The sequence below is a fragment of the Gavialis gangeticus genome, unplaced genomic scaffold, assembly GCF_001723915.1.
Source record: "Gavialis gangeticus isolate Ggan-Ray unplaced genomic scaffold, GavGan_comp1, whole genome shotgun sequence".
In the NCBI taxonomy this organism is placed as follows: domain Eukaryota; kingdom Metazoa; phylum Chordata; order Crocodylia; family Gavialidae; genus Gavialis; species Gavialis gangeticus.
In genome coordinates, this window is record NW_017729032.1 from 194,386,180 (window position 1) to 194,404,031 (window position 17,852).

The 17,852-nt window shown below is 42.2% G+C and overlaps 1 protein-coding gene across 3 annotated transcripts in view; it reads right to left on the reverse strand.

Moving 5' to 3' along the window:
• DMD (dystrophin) overlaps positions 1-17,852 on the reverse strand; it is a 2,221,918-nt gene that overhangs the window by 848,162 nt on the left and 1,355,904 nt on the right. For 2 of the 3 annotated variants that reach the window (XM_019523951.1, XM_019523950.1), the window contains exons 1-2: positions 17,749-17,846; positions 4,568-4,652 (exon numbers count right to left, since the gene is read on the reverse strand). Coding sequence is in view for 1 of the 3 variants with exons in the window: in XM_019523954.1 (XP_019379499.1) it covers positions 4,568-4,652 (85 nt within the window). In the remaining 2 variants the exon portion in view is untranslated. Of the gene's footprint in view, positions 1-4,567; positions 4,653-17,748; positions 17,847-17,852 lie in introns of those variants that run through there. The other variant, XM_019523954.1, reaches the window with a different exon arrangement.

Here is a 17,852-nt window from a genome sequence, read left to right on the forward strand (position 1 = left end):
CAGGCATTCCTGGACGCCCTTGGTGAGCCGGGGGGCTTTTGGGCACTCCTGCCCCCCTTGCTTTTTGTTGGGATGGTCACCCCTTGGGCCCTGAGTATCATCTCCTTAGTTTGGGTTTCGCATAGTCCTGCCCTCAGGAGGGAGAAGGGGGAAGTCTCTGCAGCCCAGGGCTTTGGGCTGAGCAGGGCATCAGCCCACATGGGAGATGGGTAGGGATACATTCCCCACTGCTCCAGCCCCAGGGCTCTGTCTAGGCACTCAGGCAGGGCACAATCCTCACCTGGGCTGATGCTGGGTTCCAGCTTGGGCCAGTCCCTGACTTGAGGGACTTCTTCCCCCACTCCCACCTGCATGTAAGTGACTCACACTGTCTTAGCCAAGTGGGGGAGGGTAGAAAACCTGCATAGGGCTGGGCTGGGGAAGGATGCTTTGTTTTCCTCCCACCTCACTGGGTTGACAGGTACAGGAAGGACCAGGGCTGTAAAACAGAGGCTTTGCTGCCTCCACTCTGTGACAGCCTGGGGGTAGGGCCAGCCCTGCTAAGCTGGAGCAAACAGAACAGGCCAAGGCTAGCCCAGCCACCATGAGAGGGGTGTTTGGGGGTAGTGGGTGGTGCAAAGCATCCTGGAATGCTGAGGAACTTGAGTCAGGAGGGGATCTGGGACAGAAGCTTGCTAGATGTTTTTAACCTAAATCAGTTAAGTCTGATACTACATCCATCCAGGTCTACCTTAAACTAGTTTTGGCCATTTTGAAACCAGTCTATGTTAACCGAACTTCTTTTCTGTTACAGCTTTAAAGCAGTTTCCAATCACTTATACTGGTTTGTGTGTAATTTCTGTCCATAACCACAAATGTGAACACCACTAAATTCTGGTTGCTATAAAAGTCTCTACAGAATCAATAAGTGAATGATAATCAATGAGAGGTACTGTCACTGCTCCACAGAGTGTTTTTCAAACTATGTTGGTCAGTCATCTTTACCTCTGAGCTCTAGCTTTATATGCCAATTTTTCATTGCGACTGGGAACTTACATAATAACTGGTGCCCTCTCTTTGAAGGTCTGTGTCAGTTTCCTTTTAGTTTCACGTATGAAAATACTCATTCCACTGACTGATTCCACTGGCAAAACTCCCACTGATGATTTGAATAGTTTTAAGCTAGTATTTTATGCTAGTTAAAAACCATGTGGAACTCTCAATGTTTTTTTTTTATTATTACCAACATATAATATGCCTAAAGGCAGAACAGGCATATTTGGTTACATTTGCAAAGTGTTGGAAAACTACCAAGTTTTGATATGAGGGAATCTAACTTGTTTTATGAACAAGACCAGCAAAACAAAACTAGCACAGGCACGGGATAAGTATTTTTTTTTAAATGGTACTATCACTTGAGGTCATACTCTGACCCTTAAACTTTAACATGCTGAACTAAAACTATATGTTAATAGTAGCCAATTGCCCATCAAGAATGATGCAGGGGGGGGAGCTGGAATGGAGTGCTGCCACTTAACCCCACCTGCTGCTGCTGTTCTGCTTCTTGCAGGCAGTGGGGTGGGGGAGCCAAGGGCAGTGCTGCTGGCCTCGGCTCCTCCACCCCTTGTCTGGTCCTTGGCATGGCTTCGTGGCGACACTCCCTCATACTTGGAGCATGGTGGTGGAATCATGGCGGCGCTCCCCAACGCTTGAAGCACTCTGATTGGCTGTTTCTGTCAGCCAATCAGAGTGTGAATAAAGTGTTACAGATAGACAGACAGACAAAAAGAATTAGGCTTTTATAATATTAGAAAGGTCTTCAAATACAATTTCCTAACTGAACACACAGAGCCTGAGAAAAACCAAGTAGTAAAATGAGTTCAGAAGTCAAGCAGTCTGAGAGCTGTCACCAGCCTGTGAGCTGTAATACTAGACAGTGACCAGGGGCCACGGGTCCCCTGGCAGCTGATCACGCTGACGGGTGGGGTGGGTCCCCTGGCAGCCACTCGCGCTGACCAGGGGGGGATCCCCCCCGCAACTGATCTCACTCATCAAAAAGCAGCCACATCACTTCCGGAAGATCCGTGGCCAGTTCCAGAAGTGGCGCAGCCACTTCTGCTGGTGGCCCCTCTCCCTGGCTGGTGCTCACGGGGGGGCACCGGCACTCCCACCTGTCCCCCTGCCCATTGCCTAGACAGGGAGCATGGCCTGACAGGGGGTGCACCAGCGCTCTCAGGGGGTGCACATGCACCCCTGTGCACCCCCTACATGTTGCCACTGGCTGTAACCATAGAAGTTGACTGCAGTTACTGAGCATTCATATCACTATGTTGAATAAAAGTCTAGTTCAGACTTCCATCAACTTCCATCTCTTTTCTAATCGCAGCTCTGCACAAGTTCATGAAAATGACTATAGAATGGTTTAAAATAGTTGAAAACAAGGGAATACTATTTTTAGCTGCAGAACAATATTTGAGAAATAAGGCATATATTCTTTAAGTTAAAAAATAAATTAATACAGAACTAGAATCTGTATTAATGCTGTTTTCTGCCCTTGCAGAAAAGAGCACCTTTTTCTCAATGGACTATATTCATTAGGTTTTCTTTGTGAAATCAAAGGACTTGTTAAATATCATGAACAGCTGAATAACTGCATCCCACTTCCTGAAGTTTCACTTGAAATGGGAAAATGGCAGCTAGAACAGATATTACATTTATAGTAATGCTACTGCAATAAATTGTCTCATATAAAGAGGAATCATGAATTGGTACCATGAGTACAGGTTCAAATTTTAAGTGCTCCTGGCACAAGAGAGAAAAATCAATCATAGTTCCTGCCTAATCCCTTATAAAACAGGAGCACTTTCATTTTATGCATCTATTGTTTCATCTCCTGCATCTGAGAAGTGCTGGTAATTCACATTCTATATTCAAAAGTAAGGTACATAAATAATTTTGCAATCCTGAGATTAATGATAATGAGTTAGTGTGGGAATCTCTTCTTTTTTGTTCTTTCCATTTCCATTGCAGCAGCAAGTTTACATCTCATAAAAAGAAATGAATCTGACTTAACCAGCTGACATACAAAACCTGACATAGTAAGTTTAGCATCCCAGCATGACAAAAAATGCTTACACATCTTGTTCAGTTTGGCCATGTCATCCTCAGACCTGCCTCACAACTCTCTATGGAATCAATGCAAGGCAGTTTCCTTGCTTTAAAAAGACAAAGAGAGAGAGAGAGAGAGAGAGAGAGACCACAACAACTTCTTAAAACCATTAGTGGATTTCCTATTTGAAATTTCTGGGTGTATCTTGCGAATAATTTTTGCACACCTAACAGGGCTAACACTGACTGGCACCATGCAGGACCCTCGAAAGGATTCCAAGGCAGCCCAGGATGCCATGGCACCTTAGTTGAGAATCAGTGGTCTAAATGGAGTTGTTCCCTGAATATCAGGTTTTATCTTTATGGACGTACTAGTCTCTGCTGCAGGGCATGGCTTTTTCCACCATCAGCTTTTGATGTATATTTTCTGTAAAACAATGGTTTGTAAAAAAGGCACTTGGGACAAAATAAAGGGGGAAAAAACACACCAAAATTAATTCAGATATCCCTCCCTCTTCTATTAACTACATGTTCCTCTTTCTGATCCATTAGTTGACAGCACTAATAGTCTTTCCCTTCCAATGAAAGAGGAACATTTTTGAAGTGCCCTAATTACTAAAGGTACAGACAGAAGTGACAGATTTCACTCGATCTGGCCACCAAAAGCATTTTATAACTTTGACCTGACCAAACACAAGTGCACAGCTAGAAACAGCTTGAAAAATGGCTGATCAGTTGAAAATCTAACCCCCCATTGCATAAGGTATCAGATAAAAACATTTCAAAACGTAGCATCTTTTGTAACTTGTGTCTACCAAGCAATCAGCCTGTTGCTGTTTACAGAATGGGAGTGGAGAAAGGGAGCAGAGGGAGTTCAATCTGGGTGTTTTTCAGCGCCCCAGAGGGTAGAGTGGGTGTACTGGAGACCCACGGGGGGGAGGTGGGGAAGGCTCCAATTCACCCACCCCAAATCTCAGCACCAATTGGGAAGCCCCAAGAACAAGCCCCTTCCCATTCTGAAAATAGCAAGCACTGGCAGAGAGCCCTGGCCCATGCTATGGGAACCTGGCTGCAGACTCCTAGCCCATAGCTAAATTCGCTTCCCCCCTGGAACCAACAGCAAAGTTCTGTTTGGTCTAAGGTAAGACTGTAACTCTTTGCAGAAATTGTTCTGAGTTACACCTGGGAGTGACACTTCTTTCTACACCCTAACGGTGCTTAAAAAGAATAATTTTAAACACCTTCTATAAACAAATGGGCAGTACATCTTAATGCATCTTGCAGAGGGAGCATACCAGACCACAGAAAGAAAGGAATGAAAAAATGAGTGAAAATCAGAGCAACCACTTTTCTTGTTTCATATATCTAGACAGAGATTTTCAAAGGATGTCGAGTGGATTCAGGTCCCCTGCTTCTGTTTCACCATTTTAAATGTACATCTGTAAAATCATTTCAAGTACAACCACACTGAAATACTTACAGACTCCTGAAGCAGGTTTTCTCTTTAGTTCTTGAATTAAATGGTTGATTGCTGTCCAGTCAACAGTTAATTCTTCTAATTTTTTCTAGAATAGGAAATTAAGGCTATTATTCATCTATAAGCATTAAGAAAAGAAGTAGCATTTCCTGTTTGAAAGACTAGTCTGCGATACTGTCACTTCAAACATATATTAATACCTTTTCTACAGCATGCTTGCTGTCATTTCATGTCCAGATGCAGTATCACTATCACTGTATAAATAGAGCATTTCCATACTTTGAGACTATACGACTTCACAAATCTTGACACTTGAAGTAATTTGTAGTAATGAGGATAAGGGGGATAACTTATATCCAAGTGAGGATATATATATTAGTTTTGATTTATCCAAGTTTTATTAGCAGGAATTTGGGTTGTTTGTGATGTTTAATAAGCAGTGCATCTAAGGTGGACTTAAAATATTTTTTTCTATGCACAATAATGGCATGACTTTAAAATCTCATTTCTCAAGATATTTCAGAACCATAGCTAGAGTCATATAAATTGGTATGAGTGACCAAAAATCAGTTTGTGGTGGCCAGAACCAGAGGGGTTACTATCACGAGCAATAAATATATGCTCTTGGAGACATCCAGGCAGTTGTCTAGCAGTTAAGATTAGCTAATGCAAAGCTTGCAAGTTTGCAACCTGCAAGTGGAATTTGTCTGTCCCAATTTAACCAAAGTGTTGAATCTAACTGTTTGCACTGATCATGGGATTGACTGGGCCCCCAAAATAAGCAAAACTACAAGATTAGCTGATTTAATAGGTTTTTTTAAAGGTCAGCCATAACAAGATCTGACCATCTAATATAATTAGCACATTCCAAGGAATCCAAGGAATAAGAAACCAAGGGGCTGAGCTTGGGCAGAGTAATGTTAATTTCAAACGTCAAAGTAATGTGGTGTAATTTGCTTATTGGGTGAACCCGAGTTCAGGCAGTAAACTTTCATGATAATTTCTAACATCTTTTAATCCCATAGGGTAACAGCTATAGGGCAAGATTGTGAGTGGCTCTAAAGCCAACAGATTAGCATAAGGTAAGGCATAAAGCAACGCGTGTGTCAAGTAACTAGTTTGAAGGACAGGACAGAAGAACTGTCGCTGTACCAAGCCTGGACCCCAGACTCCCAGTGTGAGCGAGGACCGGATCCTGACCAAGGGACCTTCCCAGTGACCCATCAGACAGCGTTGATTGGGGACACCCGACTTCACCGGAATATCTTGGCACACACCTGGCATAGAGGGACTGCTGATAAGTTGCCAACACCATGTGGGAATTCTTTGTCATTTTGTCTATCTGTTGTTATTATTTATCATTAGCTCTTTATTATTGGACTATTTGTTTGTCGCATTAACCTTTCTGTTAACTGTTGTATGCTAAGCTATAAGTAAACTTGCCTTTACTTCACTCCCGACTCACTTCCTTGATCCCAAACCCAGCAGCTTAACACTCACAGCACCTAGCCAGCCTGTGACACCAGTCTACACCCATAACAGAACAGAAGTTCAATGCACATGGACTGGTTTAAAAATGGAGGAACACAGTCTATGTAGACGTGGACTGATGTGCACTCAAACTTAATCTGATTTAGGTTAGACCAGTCTCTCAAACTTCTGTACCAGATCCCCTATTGATTCATGTTAGGTCACTGTTCGCTGGCATGTCAGGTGCCTTTGTGGCCCCTGGCTAAACTCTCCTCACAGGGAGATGCACTAGTACTCGCTATGTACTCAGATGCTCTGACTGATTGCTTCTTGGAGCTCAGCACTAGTGGCAGCTGGCAGCAGAATGTGCCTGGTGGCCTAGGAGGGTCGCACTGGGCAGCAGGGAAAGGAGAACTCCCCAACCTCCTGCTGTCACTTGCCATTCACTGGTGCTCTGAGAAGTCTAATGCTTCCCTCAGCAGATCTCCTCTTGCACACACCTCCTAAACTGCCCCATGTGCCCTGCTGCCAGCTGCCACTGGTACCAAGGCTCATGCAGGGACACAGACCTCCTCTGGCTGGCAGCAGCTGACAGCTGGCTGGAGGCAGGGCTGAGGGTCTGTGCTGGCTTGGTTTTGTGACAGCCTGGGGGCAGGGCCCACTGGGAGGCTTTGAGGAGTGGCCCCTACCTACCCATCTCAGCCAGGACAGGCAGCCTGCATCCTTTCCATACCAACGGGCAAGCATGTGTTCTGATTGCTCCCGATATAACCTATGCCTTTCACGGAAACCCGTTTAGCTTTGATCAATTCTGCCTTTGGCTTTTTTAATGTCTGTACCTAGTCTGAGTGAGTTTGCACCACTGGAATACAGAGAAATTTTGCTCAGAAGTGCTACAGCTGCCTTTAAACCTATCTAGGGTGACCATATGTCCTGGATTGGCTGAGACAGTTCCATATTGCAGAGGCTGGTCTTGGCCAGTTGGTGAAAATAAATGTCCTGGTCGTGAGGCCGAGTGGTAGGAGCTGTGAAATAGGAAGCCCTATTAACACAAATTATGTGACAGGTGATTGTTAACATCTGTGAAGCAAAGAGCAATGGGTAATTAACTGGCCATTGACTCCCTGAAACAATGAGGGTGGCGAGGGCAGGGGCTGGAACTAGGTAGCACCTTGGATTTCACATTGTCTGTATAATCACCCTAAACCTGTCTGCTATAGGGATCAGGATATTGTCTATTGTAAGCTTAAACTAATGTTTATTTTTATTTAGGCCAAGGAATGGGAGGGAATTCCACTTTTGGGGAGAGAAGGTAACCCATTTTTTCTAGCAGTTTGATTTTAAAACTGAATTTAATGTGCTCAGAGCTTGGAAGAAATCCAAGTCTACCCAGATAAGTGGGCAGAGATCAGGAGAAACAAATCAAGGATGCATGATACCATATGACTCTTCACATTATCAGATAGATATCATCATCACATACATGCTGTTTCCAAGTGCAGCATGGTGGAGATAGCATGTTTGCATACATATGCACACACACACAGATAAATAGACAGGCTTCTATTTGGGCTCAAGACTGTTCAGCCCATTTTAGTCCCAAAAACTTATCCCAGAAATAAAGCTGAAAACAGGTCACAAACCAATTTAATAACTATTCATTAAATAATGGCAGAGGAATATTAAAAAATAAAAAGATTATGCAACTGGTGTCTAGACCAGGAGTTCCCAATATTTATCTCCGTAATTCCATGCCTATGCTCATGATCCCACTGTCTCTCTGGACATGACCCCATTTATCAAGCACCAGGACCCCACTTCAGGTTGTAAATACTATTTGGAAAGATGTATTGTTATTACTGACCTCAACTAAAGTAACTTCGTTTACTCATTCATTCAGAAGGAGAAAAGCAGAGACTCACTGCTAATTCTGAGAGGGTATAAAATGTGTACGTCATGGACTGCAGGAGAAGTTATATTTGAGCCTTGGTAGAATATGCAAAGGTATATAGAAGCATAAAAACAAAGACAAAAAAGAAAAAAACCCCAACAAAGCACTTCAACAGGTCAGCTAATCCAAAACCCCTACTCAAGACATGATCACCTTTGTTTCAACACTTTAGGTCAAGTTCCATCTAAACTGCTCTTATAATCTCTGAAGAATGGAGATTCTATAACCTTAGTTAGTAATCTGTTCAAATGCTTTACCGCTCTAATAGTTAGCAAGTTCTTCATAATATCCAACCTACATTTCCCTTCTTGCAATTCAAGAACAAAATATTTCTTGTCCCCTGTAGCCAAAGATAATAGCCTCTATTCTTTTTGTGACCACCCTTCACATATTTAAAGACTGTTATCAAATCCCTTCCCCAGTCTTCTCTTCTGCTGATTGAATAGTTCCATTTCTTTCAGTCTTTTATCATAAAACATGTTTATTGGACCTCTAATAATTTTTGTTGCTTTCCACTGGACTTTTTCTCATGTGTCTATGACCTTCCTTGGAGTGGTATCTGAAATTGAACTGAATATTCCAAATGAGGCTTAAGCATTGTGGAAAAAGAGTGGATGAATCACTTCTCTCAGCTTGCAGGCAACATATCTGTTAATACAGCCCCATATATCATTAGCCTTTTTGCAATGAGAACATGCTGGTGACTCATAATTTGCAATCCAACATACAGGTCCATTTCAACAGTACTTAACCCTAGTCAGTAATTCCCCAATTTGTAGTGGAACATGTGATTGTTCTATCTTATGTTCAGGACTTGGTGTGGCTCTTACTGAACTTCATTTGACTAATTTCAAACCATCCCGTTCTCCAAAATTTCTGCAACACCATCTGGTATACTGTCATCTGTAAATTAGCTCGATGTGCACTTAATTCTAAACTCCAAATCACTGATGAAGACCCAGACCCAGGACCCAAACTCCTGGGAAACCCCAGCCAATGCCTCCTCTCAATTTGCATCTCATTTGGCTCTGTTTACTTAACAATAAGGTAGATTTGCACCTTATGGATTAACCAGAGTAGATATATAACTGTATATATAGCACAAGCTTTTGTGACCTGAAGCTACAGCATCTGATAAAGTGAGCTTCTGCTCACAAAGGCTTGTCCTATATATGTCTACATAGATATAGATACCTATATATGCCATGTATCATATATGATAGATATATCAATCTATCCAGATATGGAGATCTATCTACTACTTTGGCTAGTCTATAAGGTGAAAATGTACCCTGCCTGTTATTTGCCTTCAGACTAATATGCCTAACTACTAGGGCTGTGTGAAATTTCAATGGTTGTTTCATTTCAATGCTGTTTTGAAACATTTTGAGCTCAAAACAGTGAAATCAAAATGAAACACATGGATTTGAAGCAGCCTCAGAAGGAAATGAGGCCAGTCGAAACATTCTGAAAGTTTAAAAACGTTTTGAGTTTCGAACCAGCAGCCAGGCGGTGGGAGACACGGGAGAGCCAGGGCTGTGCTCCGCAGCCCCTTGTGGCTCAGCCTGGTGGGGAGTGCTCCGATGGGCTCCTCCAGCCCCATGGAACTCAGCCCGGTAGTGGAATGCGGGCAGAGCCAGGGCTGCGCTCTGCCTCCTGCTACCGGGCTGAGTTCCACAGAGCTGTGAGCCACTGGAACCCAAGTCTGGTGGGGGGGGGGGCACAGCGCAGCCCCAGGGCTGCACCCCACACACCACACCAGGCTGCAAGCTGCTGGGACCTCTTCTAGCAAGCTCCAGTATACAGGCCGGGGCAGATCAGCTGGTGCAAGGACCTGCAGTGCTGATCCTGGGGTGGGGGAGGGACTCTGCAGCTGATGTGCCCTGGGCCTGCATGCTACTCCAGCTAGCTCTGTTATGGGGCCAGGGCAGATCAGCTCGTGCAGGACACTCCCCTCCCAGATTGGCATGCCTGCCCACTCCCCATGCTGCCAGCGGGGCACCCAGGGACTTGCAACCCCCTGGGACCTGAACTTAGTGTCGGGGGGAGAGCACAGCCCCAGGCCTGCACCCTGCTTCCCACACTGGGCTGTAAGCCACTGGGACCCCACACAGGTGCCACAGGGAGTGGGTGGCGGGGCAGGTGTGCCAATCTGGGGTGCGGAGGGTCCCCGCACCAGCTGATCTGCCCTGGCCCTGTACCAGAGCTGGCTGGAGGAGGGTGTGGGTCGAGGAAAGATCAGCTGGTGCGGGGACCCTCCCCCTCTCCGGGATGAGGGCAGTGGGTCCCCTCACCAGCTGATCTACCCTGGCTCTGTGCCACTGGCCCCAGGCTGCAGCACCTGTATTCTGTCATCTGGCAGGCAGATTGGGGACCTGCTGGCACCCCTGGGAGGGCTGCCAGGGCTGTGCCAGAGTCCTCCTAGGGGTGCGAATCCCCAAGCCGCCTGCCAGGTGACAGGAGCTGGTTGCTGCTGTTTGGGACCAGCGGCAGCATTGATCTTCCAGGCACCGGTCCCAGGTGGCTGCACCCAGCTTCTCTCATCTGGCAAGCAGATTGGTGGTTTGCACCCCTGGGTGGATTCTGGCACAGCCCCTGCAGCCCTCCTGGGGGTGCCAGCAAGCCTCTGATCTGCCTGCCTGCTGCATTTTATGTTTCCCCATAATAAGTATGGGCGAAACATTGAAAAAGCGTTGAAACAGCAAAACAGTTTTGACAAAACAAAACAGAACAGTGGTTTTGAAATGAAACACCGTTCTGTTGAATCACTGAAACTGAAGCCAAATTGGAACGGTGTTGTTTCGCACAACCCCACTGAGTACCTCTGTACAAGCCGTCCTTGACTTACAACATTTTGAGTTACAACATTTCACACTTACAATGTTTATAAATTGACACCCTGTTTCAACTTTCTGATGTCAGTTTTGACTTTACAACGCTTGATCCAATGTGATGCCACACCAGAGAACAAGTTCGCTGCATCACCCATCTCCCTGGAAAACATCTGTCCAAACTTCCTTGGACACTTTCTTTAAGAAAGCAGACAAGACTCTATAAAAACCTACAGCCAAGACTCCTGAGGAGACTCCAGTCAAGAACCCTTCAAAAAGTCCAACCAATAGCCCTTCAAAAAGTTTAGCAAAGTCACCTCAAAAAAGTTCCACCAAATCAACGTGATTGCTATGTACAATATGAATATATTAATGTAGCTATATTACTCATCTATAACCGAGTACAAAATTCTGGGTTATTTTTGGTGAAAATAGGGTATCGGGCCTTGGTTCAAGAACCAGCCCCCCATTTATAACACAGTTTTCTATGGGAAAATTTGTTCCGAGTTGCAACATTTCAACTTAAGACATGGGTTTCAGGAACCAATTGTGTTGCAAGTCCGAGGACTGCCTATTCTTGAAAATATCCAGATTCTTCAAGTCAAAAATAGGCAACCTACCTCCCATAGGCCAGATCGGGCCCACAGAGCCATTTCATTTGGCCTGCAAACATGGGGCTTTGGCAGTGGAGGCTTTCAGCAGCAGTTGGTTACCCCTGCCACTGCAGGGAAAAGCAATGGCAATGCAGGTTTCCCCATGTTCCTATGGGGAAAATGGCAGTGACAAGCACTTTCCTTGTGTTTCCATGGGGGAAAGTGGCAACTGCAGGTGTTTTCCTTGTGCCACTGTGGGGAAAGTGGTGATGGTGGCTAGGTCTTAAAACCAACCCACCCACCCATTTCTGACCCAAACTGGCTCAATCTGGCCTACAGCCTTAAAAGTTTGCCCAGCACTGCTCTAAGTAAATCTCTCACCTGTAACCTGGGGGTTACAATGGAGAGTAAGCTAAATATGAGCCAACAGTGTGCCCTTGTTGTGAAGAAGGCTAACAGCATACTGGGCTGCATTAGTAGGAGTCTTGCCAGCAGATCAAGAGAAATGATTATTCCCCTCTATTCAGCATTGGTGAGGCCACATCTGGAGTACTGCATTTAGTTTTAGCTCCCAACTACAGAAAGAATGTGGACAAGTTGGAAAGAGTCCAGCGGAGGACAACAAAAATGGTTAGGGAGTAGTTAGGGGGCTGAGGCACATGACTTCTGAAGAAAGGCTGAGGGAACTGGGCTTATTTAGTCTGGAAAAGAGAAGGCTGATTTAATAGCAGTCTTCAAGTACCTGAAGGGTGGTTCCAAAGAGGATGGAGCATATAAAAACTGAAGCAGAAGGTGGCAGATGACAGAACAAGGAGTAGTGGTCTCAAGCTGCACTAAGGAAAGTTTTGGTTAGATATTAGGAAGACCTTTCTTACTAGAAGGGTAGTAAAACACTGGAACAGGTTACCCAGGGAGGTGGTGGACTTTCTATCCTTGGAGGTTTTTAAGACCTGGCTAAACAAAGGTTTGGCTGAGATGACCTAGTTGAGGATGATCCTGCTTTGAGCAGGAGGTTGGATTAGATGACCTGCTGAGGTCCCTTCCAACCCTAGTTTTCTATGATTCTATGATTTGGCTACTCTAAACTCCAAATTCTTGAAACCACAACAATCCACCAGTTTGTGAAACTTAATCAAATGCAATAGATGTTGTGTACATTAGAAACCTTTTAAAACAGTAAATTGACTTTAAATTTAGGCACAGGTTGTAGTGCAGAAGGTTCAGAAACTCACAGCTATGGTAGCACCAGAACATCTGTATCAAGATGCAAATATAAAGGAAGGCAATGTATAATGGCCCGAGTACAGGACTAAGAACAAAGAAAATAAGGTTACTCATGTGGCCTGACTCCTAATATTATCTTAGGTAAGACAGTTGGTTTCCCTCTCATCACATAAGTATAGGTATACATATTGCATATATAATATATATTGCATATGTTCACACTTCTGCCTCAGTTTTTATATTTGTAAGCTTGGGATAAGACATAAGCTAAATCTTGGTAGCAGGAAGATAGGTTAAGTGCTTGAACATGTAATACCTGAACCCACAGTTACTAACCACTTGATCACAGTACCTAGCTGACATTGTGATCTATATTCTATGTATAATTATTACCACTGACACATTATAAATGAAACAGACAATCACAAGTTCCCAAATTAGGTTATTTAATAAAATGTCTCTCAAAACTGTAAAAAAAAAAAAGTCACAGGAATAAATACAATATTTTTTGTTAAGGATTCACATTTTCTATTTAATTCTCTAACCATGTCTATTGTCATCTACTCAATGACCTTTGTATAAGGCAACATCAAGTCTGCCAAACTTTACTCTCATTGCTGAAAATAATTGTTGAGCCCTAGCCCACAAAATTAACATTACAGCTCACACTTTTCTCAAAATGTATTAAACATGGTTCATGATACTGGCACCAAACTGTCACACTGACTTTTAGTGACATAACTGTGAAATCTCCTTAACATCACCAAGCAACATTTATATAATACCATAGGCTTAAGGCAGTGCTTTCTAAATACATGAGAGAAGAAAACAAAAACAGTTCCCTGATCCTAGGAACTTTGGGGGCTACAAACAAAACAATTGTTGAAGCATGCTTAATTAATGAGCTAATAAGTTACTAGCATCTTGTAACTTAAAATCGAAACATTATTTGAAACATAATTCTCTACAAGCATGGCAGTTGATATATCATGTTCTGCCATCAAGAATTCATGAAAAAGAACATAGAAAAAGCTCTAAAGGAAAATACGCTAGATAATGAAAAGCTTATCAAAGAACAACTCATCCCTGTCTGACAAGATTTTTCTATGGAAAGGACAGACAATATATCTAAATGATCAAAACTGTATTTACTAGACAGACATTTTGATGGCAGTGAAACATTAAGGCATCTAGTAAAATTACATGGTCATATACAGAAAATGTGGCAAAGTGTTTATTTGAAAAGGTAGATGGTTTAATTTAGGTAATTAAAAACAGTTGAGAGAATGAAACATCTCTACCTGCAATTGACTGTAACAGAAAATGACTAATAATGCTGTCATTTTGCAGTTCATATCTGATTAAATGATAGTTGGCAGATTGTAATTGCCCTCTTGTGTTCTTGTCCTTAGTTATTATTTTGTGTCAAAGGTTGGAAGAAATTAACTCATGACGAGAAGAAGGAAGGAAATAACATCTTGCTTTATTGCATTCAAAGTAATAAAGTGAAGAAAAAAGTACTGTTCTAGAAAGCCTAAAGTGTTTGTGAATCAACTGGGCCACCACTTCTGATAATCATCAGAAGAAAACGATGTGGACATTAGCAGGAATCCTGTATACTGTTTATGCACAGAGCATATTAACATTCATCAGAGATGTTTATAGATAAGTTTTGAGACTTAGTTTAATATACGTGAGGCAGGCAGTACTAATTATTGTTTAGGGTGCTCAACAGTTATCACTTTAAGACCTAGTTTTCCATTGCTTATAAAATTTGCTAGGTTTTAACAGCCAGTACCCACCATGCTTTGAAGGTGTGGCTTAACAATAGTTAGAAGGTAGCACTTGTGTCAGCGGTATGCCTTTTGCTACCTCTATGAAAATCCACTCAAATGCACCCAGTTAGAGGCCTTTAAACAAACACAACTCACACATACTCAGTAGAGACATGCTAGATCTTGATCATCTCCAAAGACTCTATTCTCCTCTCATGCTCCACTCTTACTATTCCTAGTACTGGTTACACTGTGCATGGGCCACATCTTTAGAGCAGGGGTGTCAAATTCACCAGGCCCCATGGGCCAGAGAAGTAGTGCAGGGTCAATCTGTGGGTTGGCTTGGGCCTGCTGACCAGCCCCATTCACCAGATCCTGTGTACAAGGGCTAGTCTGGAGCATGTGCCACATTCCGCACAGGATCTGGCCCTGTGTGCCGCAAGCAGTGGAGGTCCAGTACAAGATGCAAGGGAGACACCAGGACCTGGATGATAGGATACTTGGGCTGGATCCAGTTCTTGGGCCATATTTTTGACACCCTTGCTTTAAAGAAATTGAGTAGACGCTAGCCAGAGGTTATAGGGGCTCAACAAGGACCTTACAATGGATGCTCTGGATTGGAATGGGAGTGATAATTAGTAAGACTGGGACTGACATTTGGGGAAGAAAAGTTTGGACTGGCTCCGTTGTGCTTTGAATGAGGTAAGAGTCCTGTTGAAAAAACAACTACATGTTATTGTGTACTTTTGTATTATATCCTGATGCATAAACACAAGAGGCAGAAATGAGATTGTACAGGCAATCTTAGTCCTGACTTCTACTAGATGTTGAGTACTTAACTTTACACTTTTACCAAGTTATTCTAAAGTAACTTTTCTCATACACAGTTTAATCTAAAACCAGGAGAAATTAACTATTATTGGTTAAATTGTAGAGAAAGTTATCTCTGCACTGTCCTTAAAATATATCTTTGGATTTATAGATAATGATTAATACCAGAATCTACTAAAGAAGGGCAACTTAGTAAAAGAGCTGGAAACCAGAAAAACTAAAACATTAAGAAAGTAATTCCAGATCCCTAGCATAGTATATTCCCAATTCTGTGACTTACTACACAATAAAACATTTACCTTAACAGATTGGTCAATTAATTGACTGATAGGATATAATGAAAAAAGTGAAATGCAGTTAGAGGTTGACTAGAAATGAAATATTTAACTTTCAACCAATAGTTACTAACTTATGGTTAATCAACAGAGGCAAGATTTTGTATCATTGTCCAAACTACTACTCAAGACAGGCCACTACTGAAAACTGGACAAGGGCAGATCTAATTACATTCCAGTAAAATTATCATTAGGACTGCTAATGTCAAAAGGATGTAGATACATGTGAACATGTACAGTGATATGTATCATAATTTATTAAACCCGGTTGGTCATTTCTAAATAAAAAGGCTATAGTTAAACCAACTCCTTGAACATAGCAATTTCTATTCTGGGTTCTCATACACAGGCTAGCATACAAACTAAATGCCAAAGAAGCACATATTCATAGGCTGTTGCTATTGGTGCTAACACCTTACTTATTAAGATCTGAAACAAGGTCTGGAGACTGTAACTGCATTCATACCAAGTGTATAAATGCAATTATCACACTGAGACCTTTGTTCCATCATCCACTTAATGTACAGATGACAAGTTCCTATTCAGAACAATAATAGCTGCCCTGTTAGCCGACAAAAATGAACAATACCAACTCTAAACTGTATTTGTACACTTCCATTAGGATCCTATTAGCTTTAAAACACCTTGAATTCACCTCTATGGGTATTTTTGAAAAGTTTCCAATTCTAACTTGTAAAGAGAATTCATCATTTTTAAAAAGAACAGATAGCAAGGGGGAAACAGTTCTCAACTTCTCTGGGGGGAGAGAAAAGAAACGAAAATATTATTAAATATATATTAATTATTGATGTGGAAATGTAGAGGATTTTTCTTTTCAAGCAAGTGGATATTTGTTGGTAGTATTTAAAGGAGCCTTAAAAAAAATTAAGTGGTAGAGAAATAAAATATGTTTCAGACAACTAAATACTAACTGCAGAACCAAAAGGGAAATTCTCTGTAAGGTCACATATAGTAACGGTAACATGGTTTGCAAGGACAAACTGCTTCTGTATAATAAGGTTATTGACCTGTGGAGGTTTAGAGAAGCTATCAATATGAGGTTGAACATTGCTCTCTCTCCACCCTGCAAGAGGCAATTGTAATAGAAATAGGACAAATCAATAAATGACTATTAGATGCTCCAATGGACATTTTATCAAAGTATCTAGCAATAATTTGTTGCCTATTACAAAAAGTAAGCAATCAAGTATACATGAAATAGCATGCGTCACCAAGCTATACTTCATGACTCTGTCTGAAGGTAACAACCTGAATGAAGATGTCTCTTCTCTTATATCAAAGATAGGTGGACTTTAATGGGGAGGCCGGTGATGACCTGCACCAGTCAGTCATTCTCAACCTTTTTAGATCTCTCTGGAAATGCCAGATCCTAGCTTACACTCATATTTTGACTATGGAAAAACAGTCAAATAATTATTCTGTTTCAAAGAACTCAAAGACCACAGTAGGTCAGAATGTTTTTGAGACCATGGGTGTCTATTTGAAGCATCTTCCAGGTCACATATAGGTGTTTGCACACCTAAGAATGCTAATTTTGTGCATCACCCTTAAAAGGATCTGACTGTACCCCGACTGGCCTGGGAAGAGTAATGGCCTTTATCCTTTAGTATTCTGTATGACACTGTGACCTCTTTAAACCAATAACCATAAGGAAAGAGATGTAGAAGTTGAACTCCTGAAAGAAAGCAACTTCCTTAGTAAAGGGTATTCATATTCAACCTCATTCTCCTCCCTTTAAGTACAAACAAAAAACTAGAAAACGATGCTCTTCGACTTGCTCTTAATTCCCTTTACAAAGGAACCTTTTCCACAGGAGGTCCATACACCTCCTTCAGACTGTTGAAACTACTTTAAAAGAAATTATCTGATGTTAACTATGAGGTAAAAAAAATGCTTTAAAGTTGTTTCTAACATAAACTATTTTTCTGACTAGGTAGGAGAACACCAAAAGAAGAACTTGCTGTCACAACATACAATTATTTCTAACTGTGAGCATAACATTATTCCTGGCTATGCTATCACAGAACAGAGCCAATACTAGTATCCAAGTCCTTTCATTGATTTTAAAACAGAGCACATCAAGGACAAGTGTACAACAGGGGATGCATATCCCATTATGCAGTAATGGATATTATGAAAGGTTGCTTCATTACCTTTAGAGGATGAGTGGCTGGTTTTTCCTTATATAAAAGATGCCCTCTAGACAAAATCCCTTCCACATTCGGCTGTTTATCTTGAACTGCTGCTTCTGTTTCCT